The following is a 15741-nucleotide window of genomic DNA, read 5'->3' as shown; positions in this document are numbered from 1 at the left end:
CAACAGTGAAACTGGGTTGTATTTGCTCGTCGGGAGTCTTCTCTTTGGTACTCGAAGATGAAAAACCCCGAAAAAGATGAAAAGAAATTTTTTTTTTTTTTTTTTTTTCGGGACTGTCGTAAAGGTAAACATGTCTTTCGTCCTTAAATGTCGACGGCGATTCCTTGTTTTCTTTTTTTGAACGTAAGAGTTGAGCTGTATGCCCCGTTTAAAGGAGCGCATAAAATGCTCGGTCATTGAGTCTACATTTGGGAATCGACGTCTTTTTTTTTTTTTTTTTTCCCATTTCGTTTCAACAGTCCCAAGTATTGACTTCAAAGTGTGTTCTTTCTCGACTCGTTTGTTGACCAATCACACGAATCTTCTTTCGCCTCTCGCAGGCGGTCGAGTTTCCAACACATCCGCTCCGAACACGATGCTATCGTGAATTGTCGTGCCGTTCGCACAACAAATATTGTGCAGTAGTATACAATACGTGCACTGTAAAACCATCGTTTGCTAGACGCTAATTGAAATTCGTGTTAAAAAATGGAAGCCATCGTTTATTATTATTTCGTAATTCTCTTTGGGAACATTCAACAGTGGAGCTATCGGCACTTGTTTTCATTTCATGTTTTTGTTGAGGGGGCATTGGTTGGATTTTTATGCGTCGATATTTGTCGAAGAAAATCATAGAATTTTTTCGGATTGCGTCAGTCAATCCAAAAGCAGCAGCAACAAAAAAAAAAAACAAAAAAAAAAAACACCGGGATTCTGGTCAACAGTTGAGGAGCAGTTGGAAAAAACGGGTCATATGGGTAAGAAAAACAAAAATGCTGAACAAAAACAAAATCCACCTCCACAAAAGAAATAAGACGACGTATACAGCACATGAAAAACAAGTAAAAAAAAAAAAAAAAATCACATACATACAACATACTTCGTTCAAACTAGTTGTGGGAGGAGAAAGAAAAGAAAAGAAAAAAAAAAGGGAATTTGCATCGGGTGTGTGTGTGTTCTATGACTGGAGGTGTTCGATTCTCTTTTTCTTTTGTTGTGTGTGTGTGTGTGTGTGTGTGTGTGTTATCTTCCCCCAACCGAATGATGAAACGCTTGAGACACAATTCAGCCAAACATTTTGATTCCGGTTTCGTTATCGGAATTCCCTTCCTCTCTTACATCAAAAAAAAAAAAATAAATAAAAAGGAGAACGACCGACAGTTTTTGCGTGAGTGGGACATTGATGGACGTAAGACAAGGCAGGTGTGATGCTGGTGTATAAAACCTTTGGCCTTTTTGGCAGGGAAGCGTACCGATTTGTAGTTTGCGTCCGGATGTGTCTTAAAGTGAGAGCGTGAATGTGAGGTTGGGTCGTGATTGCTCAAGAATCCTCGATTGTTATCAGGTACGCAGAAATACCTCAGACTGGGAAAGGTTTCGGAATGTCGTGATATATCTGATGGCCTTTTTCGGGATTTGTATTTTTCTTTTTTCTTTTTTTTTTTCCTTTTTTTTTCATCCCACAGCTCTTGTTTATCAATCCGGTCTGCGTCTTATTAACGATCTTATGTTTTTAATGGTGAAATGTGTTTTACGTTCACTTAATTTTATTTGGTCGGTTTGAATTCATCAGTTTCCGGAATCGTCCGGACAATACCCGGAAGATGTTTGAAAGTTTCCAACAAGAAAAAAACAAAAACAAACACAAACGGGATATTTTTTTTTTTTTTTCCATTAAAAAAGGGACTGGCAGGAGGAAATGGCTGCGATAATAGAAAAGAGAGTCGCTACGACATGGAATGTGTGGCAATGATATACATTAGCTGAAACAAACTGGCTCAATGTCCCTTTCGTCTTTGTCGAACCCACCCACAGCGAGTCGTCGAATTCTCCGGGCAATAAAGAGAAAAAAAAAAATGCTTTTTTTTTTTTTTAATGAACTTTCCCTACCAATCTGAACAACACAATATACAAGAGAGGAATGGAGGATAGGTAGGCTTTTGAAAGGAAGGGGGGGAATGAACAAAAAAAAAATAATAATAATAAATCCTAGATATAATTATGTCTATCTCGTCTGCACCGGAACGCACACACAAATTGTTATAAAACTATGTACATCTCTTACAAAATACAAAGCGAGACAAAAGAGAGGGGCGACAGAGGGAAAGAGAAAAGAAGAAAAAAAAAATGGATCACTGGCATCGAAATAAAAAAAATGAATCGTCGTGCATCAGCGATGGATGAACGCTCCGCTGCTCTGTACTGTATGTAAAGCATAGAAGTGAAAAAATGATATAAAGCTAGACATGTGAAATGAGACACGCAACAAAACAAACATTCGCATCAAACAATTGTGCTATCGTCTGATAAATTTTAGGCTCTATAAGACACAGTCATCTTTTCTCTGAATCGTTAATTATTGGCAACCTCGAATTGAAAATCTTTATCGTGAAAAAAGGAGGGGATTGTGTTGTCACCGTCGTTTAGATTTTCGAATGGGGAAAAAAAAAACCCCGTGGAACAGAAAACAAAGCGCGTAACAAACTGGCCACTGTGGAAATCTGATGTTAATACGCACACTTTTGAAAATGCGATAATATAATATGCACACGTACATTTAAAAAAACACGAATGACAAATAGAAAATCGGAAACCACCGGGAGTTTGATATAAAAAAAAAAATTCATTTAATCTCTAATCGTTTTTTTTTTTTTTTTTTTTTTTTTTTTTTTTCTTTTTTGTAATTGATTCCGGAATTGAATTTTGTTTTGGAATCTTTTTAATATTTTTGTTCGATTCCGGAATGTGTTTTGAGGATCGACAACAATTTGGGTTGGATGGTTATATATAACGAGAAGGCGGGCAGTAGAAGTAGTCGGTATAGTGAGTTCCTGACACGAACAAAACAAAAAAAAAAAAAAAAAAAATCAAAAACCTCAAAAATGGAAAACAAGGGAATAAGCCACGCCCAGGGCATAGCGAGTGGCACAGCACAGTCATGTACTACAGCGGCTCTAAATCGGCTTACACAAATATCTAATAGCATTTTTTTTATTTCTTTTTTTTTTTTACTTCCGCGTCAAATCTAGCGGATGAAAAGGCTTCCGTTCCATGTCGCTGCTTCCGTCAGCTGCTTGATGATCCGAATCGTCGTCGATGTCGGCGTCGTCGTCGTCGTTGAGCGTGTCGCTCTCGTTGCTGTCGTAGTCGGAGTCGGCGTGATGGAGGCGAAGATACGACGCGGCGCAATCGGAATGTTCCGACAGATTCTCATCTTTAATGGCCACCGACGAACTCCTGACCGACAGATCCATCGGCGTGTCCTGCTCTTCGAGCGGCGATTGTTGCAACGGCGGCGGCGTCACCTTCAGCGACGAGGACGAGGTAGAACGCTTGCGTAAGAGCTGTTGCTTTTGCAGCTGTTCCTGGTTGTTGTTGTTGTTGTTGTTGGTGAAGGTGAAGCATCGACTCGATGTTGAACTTTTTGGCCGCTCTCGCACTGGCAGCGTCCAGCAACAATGAATTGGGCGTGGCCGAGGAGGAGCCGTGAGATTTGGACCCGCTGCCGCTGAGACTGATGGGCGGCGAGTTGGCCGACGACGGGAAGCTCATACCAGGAGGGAAGAGGAGCCTGGGCGCCGGAAGGTTGGGCGGATAGAATCCGTGGTGGTGGTGGAGGTTGGCGGCGGCTGCGGCGGCCGCGGCAGCAGCTGCTGCCGCTTGCAAATGAGGTGGGAGCATGGGCATGCCCAAAGGCGGGAAGAAATCAGCCGGGTTGAACGGCTGCTTCAATCCGTTGACGAAAGGATTGTGGTGATGGCCAGCCAGGCCAGCCAGTGCAGCGTGATGATGTAAGCTACTGTGATGATTGGTGTGATGCCCCCGGTGGTTGTTGCTCTGCTTGCCACTCGTGCGCTCAGCGCTGGCTACCGAAGATGGATCCAACTCCAGCGAAGAATCTGAATGGTGAGGTGAACCTGGCGAACTGACGGACGGCGAGGCCGAAGAGTTTTTGCATTCAGCTTCGGCATCGTCTTTATTCGATTCGTTGCTGGACATGCTGGAAGGAACGCCCGGCCCGCCCACCACCATGGCCGCAGCGGTCATCAGGTGATGCTGATGGAATCCAGCGCGTCGCAATGCCTGTTGATGGTGATGATGGAAACTGGATGATTGATGGTGAGCTCCAATCGATTCGGCCGACGAATTCGGGGACGGATTATTGCCCATGCCACCCATCGACATGGAGCCATTGTTGTTGTTGCTGCTGTTGTTGTTGTTGTTGTTTCCGTTGGAATTGGGCGACGAGGAAGAGACGGAGACGGAAGAGACGGGCCCTTGCTCCTGCATTAGGCAGTGCAATTTGAACCAGTTGGAGCGGCGGCCGTAGCGGGAGCCGCTCTTGGACATGCCCACCAGGAGGCACTTGCGCAGTCGGCAGGCTTTGCACGACGTCCGGTTCTTCTTGTTGATGACGCACTGACCGCCATTCTTGCACTCGGATATCACCGACAGATTGTTGTAAGATCGGCCGAAAAACGACTGCAAAGTACGTGAATAAAGACAAAAGTTGATTACAATGTTCCATCGCAAACGATTTTTTATTTACATCGAATTTCAACACGGACGACTATTTTTTCTACGCGCGACCAATTGAAACAGCTGCCATTTCTAAATATATCTAGGCCTCAAGAGCTGAGCGTTAACTGTTAATCAACGTAGAAATTGCCTTCGAATCTCAATCAAGGTTCATAGCTGCAATATAAGCTGAAGATCAATTGATGGCGTCGTAAAAAGCCAGAAGAAAAAACACACACGAAAAGTAAAGAGGCAAACCGAATGGACCAATCTATCCGCTCGTTTATGGGATCGCGTTTAATGTAGGCCTATCAAAAACTATTGGAACGCTGTCTCAATGCCAGCAATCGACGCCTTCCATCGCTTATTTGTTCGCCTTTGGCCTCGAATCGTTTCGTCCAGATCAAGACATTCGAGTCGGCCATGTTTTCCTGTGTAAATGCGGGCGCCTCACGATCTCCGCGAATATTAGTGCCTCGGCTCTATTTGGCGAGAACATGACGAGAAAATAAAATCTACAAAAAAAAAAATAAAAAAAGAGGAGAACAAGAAAGAAAAACCCCTCAAAACAAACATAAATGCTGAGAAGGGGAAAAAGAAAAGAAAAAAGAAAATCCGATGATTTTCTTTCTTTTGTGGGATAACCACACACACACACACACACTCCAACTGTTAACTGTTAAGTGCATACAAGTGAAGAGGTGGGGGAGGGTGGACAACTGGATAAAAAAAAAAAAAAAAAAAATCAGTCGATGACATCATTTCGGGCGTCGTTTCTTTTTCGCGGTATCTTTTCAGCTCATTGCAGGGCTCCAGTCTAAGCGTTTGGTCATTTTGAATATATAAGAAAACGCAATAATCAAATGTACATCTCCACAGAGGAACGGTGAAAGCCGCTGCAATTAGAATGGCATACACACACACACACACAAAAAAAAAAAAAAAAAAAAAAAAAAGAATAAAAAAAAAAAAAAAAAAAAAAAAAGGTGGAGGATATGGTGTGGTATATATTTTTGCTTGTCCGTGCCATAAAGCGTTCGTCAGCGCCCAGGCGTCGGCTATCGTCCGTGACCGTACGGACTGTGTGTACTTATCGGAGTGGGGCGTCCTGCTCAACGGTAACGGCACGGCTAGCAAGAACAACGAGCAAAAGGTAACAACGACGAGCAAGCATAGATGCTCATTAAATAGCGAAAGGGAGCGGAAATTAGGCAACCGCGCCCACATACGTTCTTCTAATCCTGACGGCACGAGAGGAAAATAAAAATACGAAATCGAAACAAAAACAGAACACACACACACACACAAAAACAGTTCAGAAAACGAGAAAGCGCACGCGTAGAATGGACAATACGAGTGACAATATGTATGATGGCATAACTAATTGAAATATTGCCACAGCAGTAGAGCAGAGCCAAAAGAGAAAAAAAAAAAAGCTCAACTAATTTTCAATCCCGTTCCGGATTATTTATTTTTTTTATTTTTTTATTTTTTTGGCGTTTTCCTCTCTTTTGACAAATCACCGCCGTGTGTGCCGCGCCACAGTTCGGGCTTGCGTGATTCCCAATTTGATCAGTCTATTGCGCCACACCTGCGTTTTTCCCGATAGGAGGGAAGGTTGCGCTCTATGGTTGCGCCTTCATCATCATCACCCGCGTTTCGGGAGGTGAACCCAAACGAATAAACGAAATAAAAGCATCGCAATCAATGCAATCTTTTTTTTTATTCTGATTTTTTTTTTTTTTTCTTTTTCTCTTGAAATTCTCTTATTCATTTGAGGGATTTTTTTTTTTTTTATTTGCAAGAAAGCTGTTGGACTGAGCCTGTTATCGGTTTATTTCAGCTGGTGGCCTCATTCCAATAAGGCAGTCCAGAACCCCTGCCAAAGAGGAGGAGGATTGAGGATGATGGAGGTAGAATGGAACAACGGCAGCAACAGCTCTCATAGAGTCTCGCTTGGGCTCTGACTCGCTATCTGTCTGTATTTACATAGTGTGAATACCAACTCGTAAAACATGGAGCCCGATGGGTTTTTGGAAGAGAGAGAGAGAGAGAGAGAGAGAAAAAAAAAGGAGAATAAACCTCAACCAGAGCGAGCAGCTTCTCATAAGGCAAAAGCGGACGCACGTTTAGACGAAGAAGCTTTTCGTTTGGATTCACGTTCCATTTTTGTTTTTGTTTTCTTCGCCAACAAGGAAAAAGTGACACACCAACGAACAACAACAGCAAACAAATCACTGATAAATCTATTCTCAGCCGAGGTGAAACACACCACAAAAGAAAATGATTTCCTTTTTTTTTTTTCTTCTTTTTCTTTGAGATGTCATCAGTATTTTGTGTTGTTAATGATTGTTCAGGCTTCTGTTACTCGGATTTTTAACAAGGGAAGCATGAATGTTGATAGGCCACCGCGGCCCAACGTTCACAATACAGGATACGATATCGTGGCTAAAAGATATAGAGCCTATTCCGAGTTAATGAATCAACAATCAAAACAATGGACGAAACAAAAACATTCTGGAACGAGGGGATGCAGAGATGCCACGCAAGAGATACGGCCGTCTGTGTAACGAAAAAAAGAATCCCAGTAAGACCCCGGCCGTCATTATCGTAATTTAGTTTAAGATTTTCTCGTCTTTCTTTACAAATAGCATTTTTGTTTTCTCTCTCTTCTTTTATAATGAGCGGATCGGACAGGCTCTGTGCATTTTCTCTCTATCATTCCCCCCTTCAAAAAAAAAAAAAAAAAAAAAAAAGCTGCGTGTGTGTGCACCCATTTCATGAATATTCATCGGCCCGTCGTCATCACCATCCATTTGGTGGCGGCGGCAGCGCGGCTACGGGGGCCAACATGCCATGGTGGCCAGCAGTTTATTCGTAAAAATTGAAATCTTATAGTTAATCTTGTGCACTGCGCACCGGTCTACTCCGACTGCATTATAAACACCAGTCATTCTCGTCCTACACGATGAAACTGGACGAAGAAGAAGGTGATGACCTCCTGCTAGCCCTGCTCGAAGAGAGTTAAACAAAAGCAGAGCAGTATTTGGATTGTGGCGGCCGTCGAGACTTGTACATTATCGTGATTTAGAAAACTGAAAAAAAAAACAAAAAGCAAAAGATCGGTGTGCCGTGCCACACACACATATATCTAAAGGAAAAGATGTAGGCTGAGCGCGTTTCGTGATTAGACCGAGAAAATGTTAATGTCAAATTATTTGCCGTGAAAACAAAACCAACTGCTAAAGTGTTCAGTCTCGTTTTAATGACGATACCCATACGTAATAGCGAACCAACTAAATATACTGAAAAACTCCTTCCTTCTATTGGCCTTTCTTTTCATTTTGAAAAGGGGAAAAGCACAAAAGGGAACTCTTTATTTTTCTGGAGTGCATCGCAAAGGCTCTTTCAGCAGCTTTGTTTTTAATAGCTCTCGATATTGTCTAGTGTGTTCCACGACCATCAAGTCGTGTGCCTGTGAAACTGCTCTCTTTAATTGATTCTACACACACACACACACACACACAAACACACAAACAGAAAAGAGAGAGAGAAATGATGATCAAGTGGAGGATAGCGCAGGTAAAAGGGGGCGTCCAGGAGGGTAGAAAAAAAGAAGAACGTTTTGATGCTCTGGTGGTATGTTACATTGTAGGTTAGAAGAGGCGTTGAGAAAACATCATTTCGACTCTATGGAACAAAATACAAAGAGGGAAAGAGAGAGAGTGGGAATAGATTAAAACGTTGAACGTTTGTAATTTTAAAGGATTTTTTTTTTTTTTTTTTTTCGTTCTTCTTTACATTTTGGCTTCATGGCGTGATTACGAACGATTGGCCTAGTCCGGTCCAGTCCGGCCAAGTCCATCAAAGCTCTTCTTCTTTTTTTTTTTCTTTTTTTCGTTCTTAATATAGTGTGCAGCAATATCTCTCGACGAGGAGAAAGTCGTCGAAGAATGTGCCGCGCAGTTTTGTGCGGATAGTTAGCTGTTGGCTCGAGCGCAATGGCTTCTCCACCTCGTCAGCGAACGGACTGGGAATGGGACAGCCAGCGAGGCAGGAGGGATCCATTACGTCGGCGCATCCCTAATAAGGTCCCGAACTAAAACTGCCCAACGGTATAATGTTCACAATTGGCGGGTGGAGAGGCTAAAGGGATAAGGAACTCGGTACACTTGTAAAGAGTAACGTCTACGTACGACGTAGAGAGAAATCGTCGACCTCATCGAGTCGAATCGAGAACGAGTGCATTCCAGGTTTTGAAAAAAAAAAAAATAAAAAAAAAAAAATTACTTCGGTGAGGAGGAGTAGAGATATGAATAAACTAGGGCTGCCATTATGGGTTAGATATATGAGATGCGCGGCCGTCTGTATGCAGATTTGCGTGGCATTTTCAGACATAGTGTAATACATAGTGAGCCGAGAAAAGAAGAAAAAAAAATGCTAGTATGGGATGGCGTAGGATAATTGTTTCGTTTTTCTTTTCTTCTCTTCACTGGCATTTTTTCGATTAACTGAAGCAAGTTATTTTTTTTTTTTTTTTTTTTTTGGGTTGCCTCTTCTTATTTTTGGGATGATTGTCGTCGAAAGAAAAGAAGTGAAACATTTTGAGTTTTTTTTTGTACCTTGCATCCCTCGCAGGTGAAGGCGCCAAAGTGGAAGCCGGCAGCTGGCTCGCCGCACACTTTACACAGCTGGTTCATCTGTAGAGAAAAAAAAAAAACGAAAAAGGTAAAGAGATCGTTAGTCAAAAGAAAAAAAAAATCAATCGCAACAAGTTTTTTTTTTTCTCTCTCTCTCTCTCTCATAAAGTACCGCACCGCCTGTCATTACATTAAAAGAAAAAATAAAGGGGGAGAGTTGAACGCTGGGGTTCGTCCATTCTCCGCCTTTCGGTTCATCTACATTTTGTGTAGCGAGCCGATGAGTATTTATTTATATCAACGTGTGTATGTTATATCCTTATGCAAACAAGCGGTCTCGGTTCTTTCTCTCTCTCTCTATATATATACTGTATATATAATAATGGCCCTACTTTCTCTCCTCCGCCTACCATCCGTCTGTCCGCCTAGCTTCAGCCCGCCCGCACGAGTTGTCGTACTAATAACGACCATCATCATAACCATAACAATAACGACGTCGACTTGAAGCGTGAATTATATATGACGCCCTCGTTGTTGCCCGTGCGTCCAGTGATGAATGAATGACAAGAGTTAGCGCAACTGCAGTCGGCTACAGTCAACTTGCCAGTGTATTATACGCGATGATGATATGCGACAAGCAAAAATTGTCTTTCTGATGCTTTTGCCACGCTATTGTGGTGATCTATCCATAACGAACCAGTTGAAGAAAAAGAAAGAAAAAAAAAAAAAAAAGAAAGTTCTGACTTATTTCCATCAACTTCCTGCAAGTGGGGTGACGACCGCGGACAGTCGGCTAGTGAAACCATCACGTTGCCCATCTGCCGGCCTCGATTTCACTTTCCATATAGACCATACAGGTGCGCTGATTCGCTATTAACTTAAGCATGCAATAGACGTGCAACAATTTCTCTCTTACGTCCCTTTTTTTTTGTTTTTAAACATTCACGCAGGCCTATCGATCGTTTGTGATATATTGTAAACCTCATCCTGTATTACTTCTACGATTTTGTTCCCCTTTTCTTTTTGTACTCCATTTTCCCTTTGTTTTTGTTTTTTGTTTTCTGTTTTTTGTTTTCAGGGAAGTAGAGGAGGTATAATAAATCGTTCGTTTCGCTTGTTGTTGTTGTTACACATACATACGCACTTTCTGACCAGTTGCCTCTTGTTTGAGACAGTTGGACCGTGTCGCTATGGTGTTGTTGCACGGTACAGAAACCTGCACAACACCATCGTATATCAAACGAAAATCGACCGTTAAGTCTACTCAAGTAAATCTGCTCGCCTATTTACGTGTGTATACAGCATCGTAACTGCCGTTGACGACAGAAAAATCAGTCACGTGCGGCAGGCTATTTTGAAAAAAAAAAAAAAAAAAGGTGGCGGATGTGTGTCGCATCCGAAACCAATGCCAATAACAAAAAAAAAGGACATTGTTTTGTTTTTCTATAGGCCGTAACCTCGGAAAGGATGGTTGCTCGAGAGGGACGCTCACGTTTAATCCCGAAAAAAAAAAGAACACGACGTGTGGATTTGTAATGCTCTGAATAAAAGCAAAATGAATAGTAGGAAAATGGAAGAAAAAAAAAAAAGAAGAAAAACCAAACACGGAGTAGGATAACAACAGGCGATTGCACGTTGCTGCTGTTGGGACACGCGAAGACGGATCAAAGGCAAAACACGAGACGACCGCTATATGGGTTTTTGTACGCTATTCTGTTCATCTATTCTAAAAAAAAAAAAAAAATAATAATAAATATGGCCGTGTTCTCCCCCATCGAAAAGATCGTGCCGTCCTTTGCTGCCGTCATCACGAACCCCAAGCGCAACAAGGCTACAACTACTTGTTTGTGTTACTAGCAAGAATTCATTTTCACTCTCGTTCTTAGTCCCTTCTATTTTGCCTTTTCTTTTACACCTATGCGACACAACACGTTTGCTGGTACGTGTAGTGCAGATCGTGTTAGAGTCATCCGTTTGATAGTGCGTTTAGGGCCACGGGTCCCATAAATACAAGATCGGTTTCTCGCATTGTCGGTTAGCGCCACGAGAGATCACTTGAAGCTGTATGGATTGCATCACGAAGAGATGGCGAGCAAACGACGAGAAGAAGAACGCGCGCATAGGGAAAAACCCATCAGTGTAAGATAGACAGAAATGGGGGGGGGGGGCAGCAGCATTCTTCTTCTTCTTCTTCTTCTTCTGTCTGTTATTTATAGGTTAGGCCCCGTTGGTGCAAATGGAACAAGGCCAGTGACGTTATATAGTCTGTAGGACGCGATCTCGCGCCAACAGCAAAAGCTCCCACCATCTCTTCTCGGTTTTTTGTTTTGGAAAAATTTCCTTTTTTTCTTTTTCTGGATCATCCGAGAGAGAATGAAGGAAGGTCTCCCCTCTTTTTTTGGGAGTTCACAATCTTTGGAAATCTAAGACGAAAAGACGACACGAGAGATCGAATGCAAAACAAGACCAAAAAAAATAAAAATAAAATAAAAAACTCTTTTTCACGACAAAGAGAAAAGAATCGGGCCAAAATAAGAAAAAAATGAGCTTGGCCGCCGGAGCTGATATGCTGTTACCACCACCGATTTATGTAGATCACGTAGCTTTGAGTCTATGTATATACCTAATCTGTACCCGGGTATACGTGGAGAAATAGATGACAGTTTGTTTGTTTTCCTTTTAAAAGTCTTCAGAAGTCTCGTCAGCGCAACGTGTCGTAAACAAGTCAGTGGTACAGTGCGGATCACCTTTTTCTTATGGAGATGAGAAAGAGAGAGAGAGAGAGAGAGAGAGAGAAGAAAGAGAGACAGCAGAAGCAAAAAGACGAGGAATGAAAACAAGAAGCGAAAAAAAAAAAAAGAAGGAATACACGAAGTAGCGAAAGGAAAGACGAATGTAAAAGAATCAAATTCAGAGAGAGAGAGAGAGAGGTGGCCCAATTTATATAACGTGCGCTAACCTAGACGCGAGCAATCATCCTTCACATTATTTAAGCTGTGCTGATGCATCATCATGTGGGTCTCCCCTCTCTCTCTCACCTTGACTCCTTCCTTTGTAAAGTTCACGTAATCCACTTGTGTTGAAAAATGCGCGTACGTATATGCATATAGAGAACGTGGAAAAGCAGAAATAGAACCTGTTTTTTTTTTTTTTATTGAAGAGCCCTGTGCAACTAGTACACCTTATACTATAAACTATATAGTGGTATAATCAAACAAATGCATCTGTCTCCCAGGTAACCGAACTCGATAACCTTTCAGCTTCTTTTATGCTCAACTCGAAATCGGTCAACTGGCTTTTGCATGCCGGTTGCTGTTGACAACTGACCGGTCTGAATTGCGTGTGAAGTTTGTGGCGGTGCGCAAATGGACGGGAAAAAGAAAAAAAAAAAAAAAGACTAATGGGCAAAACAAACTGGAAACAAAACAGCAATAAACATTTGCTATCTTAGTTTCTACAGCTACTCTTGATTTTTGACATGTTTTTTAGTCAACTAAGAACACATTGAACGTGAATTACAATTCTGTCCGGTTGTTTGACAACCGGTCCGATTGAAAAGAAAAACAAATGAGATGACCGCAAAAAAAAAAGGCAAACAAATTACTGACTAACATACGCACAGACGAGGAAGAAAAAGGGGAGGACGAGGAAAATTTCAACAAGTTTATCTTTCTCTTCACTTTTTTTGTATCTTTCTTCTTATTCTCTAGCACTAAATGATCAACACTATTTCGGCATTTTCTCTTCTTCTTCTCGTTCGGAAGAAGACGTGAGTTATGGCCGCCACCTGGCGCAGAAAAGAGACTTTGGCCGTGCGTTGGGAGGGGGGCGATATTTGTTGGAAAAAAAAGCAAGAATTTGATAACTTTTCTTTTTCTTTTTTCTTAAAAAATAAAAGGAAGAAGAACTTGTCCGCTGCATGTTTATACAAACGTTCGCACGGTGCTTGTTATTACGAGCGTCTCTTCTTCTACTTCTTCTTCCCCTTGCATTTTTTTTTTTTTTTTTTGCCTTTTAACTCGTAACCATCTCTCTAGTCTTTAACTGGGCGCCACCGCACAGATGGTCTCTCTCCTTTTCTCGAATCGTTCCGATCGTTTAAGCAAATCAATTCAAGAAAACGGATCCGTTCAAATGACTGCGGGGGGATATGATGGAAAACTCTTCCAAAAAGCTCCGCGCGCGAGCTTTAAAAAAAAAAAAAGAAAGAAAAGAAATACATATAGAAGCTATATACTCGACTATACAGCTTGTAACGCTGTGTGTAAACGGCCCACTAAATCGACATTCCTTTCTGGCTTTGCTCAATACTTTATTTTTTTTTCTCCCAAACGACTAGTAGTAGGAGGTATAAGAAACTGACTCTGAACCGCATTTACTCCGGCTAGGCGCAATCACACACACAAGAAGGTTATGAAATGGCAGTCTAATGTTCATTTACTCTGAAGTATAAAAAAAAAAAGACATGTTTAAAAAAAAAATCATAGCCATAGAGCGCCGAGTTTGAACTGGTTATAGCGTGTAGAACAGACGGACTCCCGATTCTATATGTTTCTGTTTTTTTTTTTTTGTTTTGTTTTTGTTTCTCTTGCTATCGCGCATCAAAAAACCCCCTCGAGTTCCACCTTCGATTTTGTGGCCCTTTTTTGCTCAGTCGGACATTACGCGGGACCTCCCATGGTTTTTTTTTAATGCTTTTTCGGTTTCGTTTCATTTTCGGCGGAGGAGCTGCTAGTTTGGATGACCGCTAATATTTTATTATTTCCACATTTCGATAGTTTTTGGGGCCGACTGAACGTAACGTTAGCATCTAAACATAACTCGGTATCGATCACACAAAATAAATCTATTGCTCTCACTTCGATCGATTGATTGGATTGTAAACTGACTTTGAGTGTATCGCAGGCGACCGATTGATGTTGGGCAGCGAAGACAGCCATTTTCATTCACGAATAGACGAATAGTTTGTTCGAATAAAACACACACACAGAAAAAAAAAAAAACCCAACACTTTGTGTCACTGTATATATTGTTCCGATCCTTCGTTTCCGGTTTGTCTTTGGCCTCAAGTTGCGGCGTTCAAGTCACTAGCGTTAAGCGATTTCAACGGACGGATTAGGCACTAGAGCAATCTGCAAACAGCACGGGATAATTTTTGTTGTTGGGTTGCGGGACACTTGGCACATCAAATCAAAATCGTGTTGTTGGATTCAAAGCAGAAGAATAACGATGATGTCACGATCACTTCAGTGTCGCACTCACGACAATAGAGAAACGGTCAGCCGAATCACCACAAAAACCACCACAGCAATTTTTCTCTCAACGAGTGGCAGGTTGAAAAGATGAGCGAGGTCAAACAGTAGGGAGAAGGGATAAACCAATTGATAAGTTAAATCAACTAATTCAATCGGTGAAAGAAAATGAGAAGACGTGCGTGTGTGATCCGACCGCGAGTTCGGCCGGTCTACGACTGGGCGCTCTCTCACTCTTACGATGGCTCTATACTCTGTGACTCTTGTGCCGTGCGCGTTTTTTTTTTTTTTTCCTTTTCCCCTCACCTTCTGCTAGCAGTGTGTGTTAGCTAACACACACACACACACACACGCTCGTAGACGAAGCGCTCGGGAAAGAAGGGGAGGGAGGGCGCAACAGAAAAACTAAACATCTTTTCCTTCGCCCCTCTCCTTTTCGTAGTGTGTACATTGTGAGGCGGACCCCGAGTGCCCCCTCCCTCTCTATGCTGTCGTAATATAGCACCTAGTTTGGCTTGACTTCATCGCCAATCGAACGAGACAAAAAAAAAAAAGCCAAAACATTGAGCACAAAAAAAATCGAAAAGACTCAACAACACGTACGGTTACTACCTGAACATCTTGACTATTTTTGAAAAAAAAATCTTAAAACCACATCAATTTGTTGAAAGAAATTGTGATAGTCGAATCTTGTAACCAAAGCCGCGCCCATTCCTTATCCATAATGGAATACGGGTTGGTCATTTAGAAATAAAAACTAATGCGAACGAGAACAAGTTGGACTGATTCACGGAGTCGCGAGTCGCATAGTTGAAAGGAAGGCGGTTGACGTGCCGTGTTTTGTTATATCCGGAGCAAAATAGAACAACGACACGTTCTTCGGATCATATTTTACACGTGAACTCATTTCCTGATTCCAGATACGCAATCTCAAACGTCTCGTGTTATGTCCTACGAATGTTTTGGAATCGAACAAAAAGGTGACGCGCTTCACGTCATTTAAATGCGCGTTCACGCATTCAAATCTCTGCGGTCATTGTGTACCTTATCTGCAAGATCGACAGTTTAGTAGCGTATCTTATTGAATTATGTGACAATATCATTTAATTTTCAAGAAGAAAAGGTTAGTAATGGCTGGAACATAAAGTATATATTAGGAATGGCAAAGTACGTGATGTCTGGTGATCCATCGTCGTTCACAATCTGAGAAAAAGAAATGCGTTCCATCGCAAAGGGGATGTGATGAGTTCATTAGTGGTTGCGCTGCAAGGCCGTTACACTTTTGTTTTGTC

The 15741-nt window shown here is 41.8% G+C and overlaps 1 protein-coding gene across 1 annotated transcript; it reads right to left on the bottom strand.

Moving 5' to 3' along the window:
- Positions 1-521: 521 nt before the first annotated feature.
- On the bottom strand, positions 522-14771 carry LOC130697509 (protein embryonic gonad-like). The gene is given in 4 exon segments (XM_057520412.2): positions 522-3407; positions 3409-4521; positions 9180-9257; positions 14087-14771. Coding segments are annotated over 4 exon segments (1608 nt in total). The 5' UTR covers positions 14144-14771; the 3' UTR covers positions 522-3047.
- Between the last annotated feature and the right edge of the window lie 970 nt (positions 14772-15741).

This window comes from Daphnia carinata, chromosome 3 (genome assembly GCF_022539665.2).
Source record: "Daphnia carinata strain CSIRO-1 chromosome 3, CSIRO_AGI_Dcar_HiC_V3, whole genome shotgun sequence".
Lineage (NCBI taxonomy): Eukaryota > Metazoa > Arthropoda > Branchiopoda > Diplostraca > Daphniidae > Daphnia > Daphnia carinata.
The sequence above is the reverse complement of the archived record's forward strand: the minus strand, read 5'-3'. Positions and strand labels throughout refer to the sequence as shown.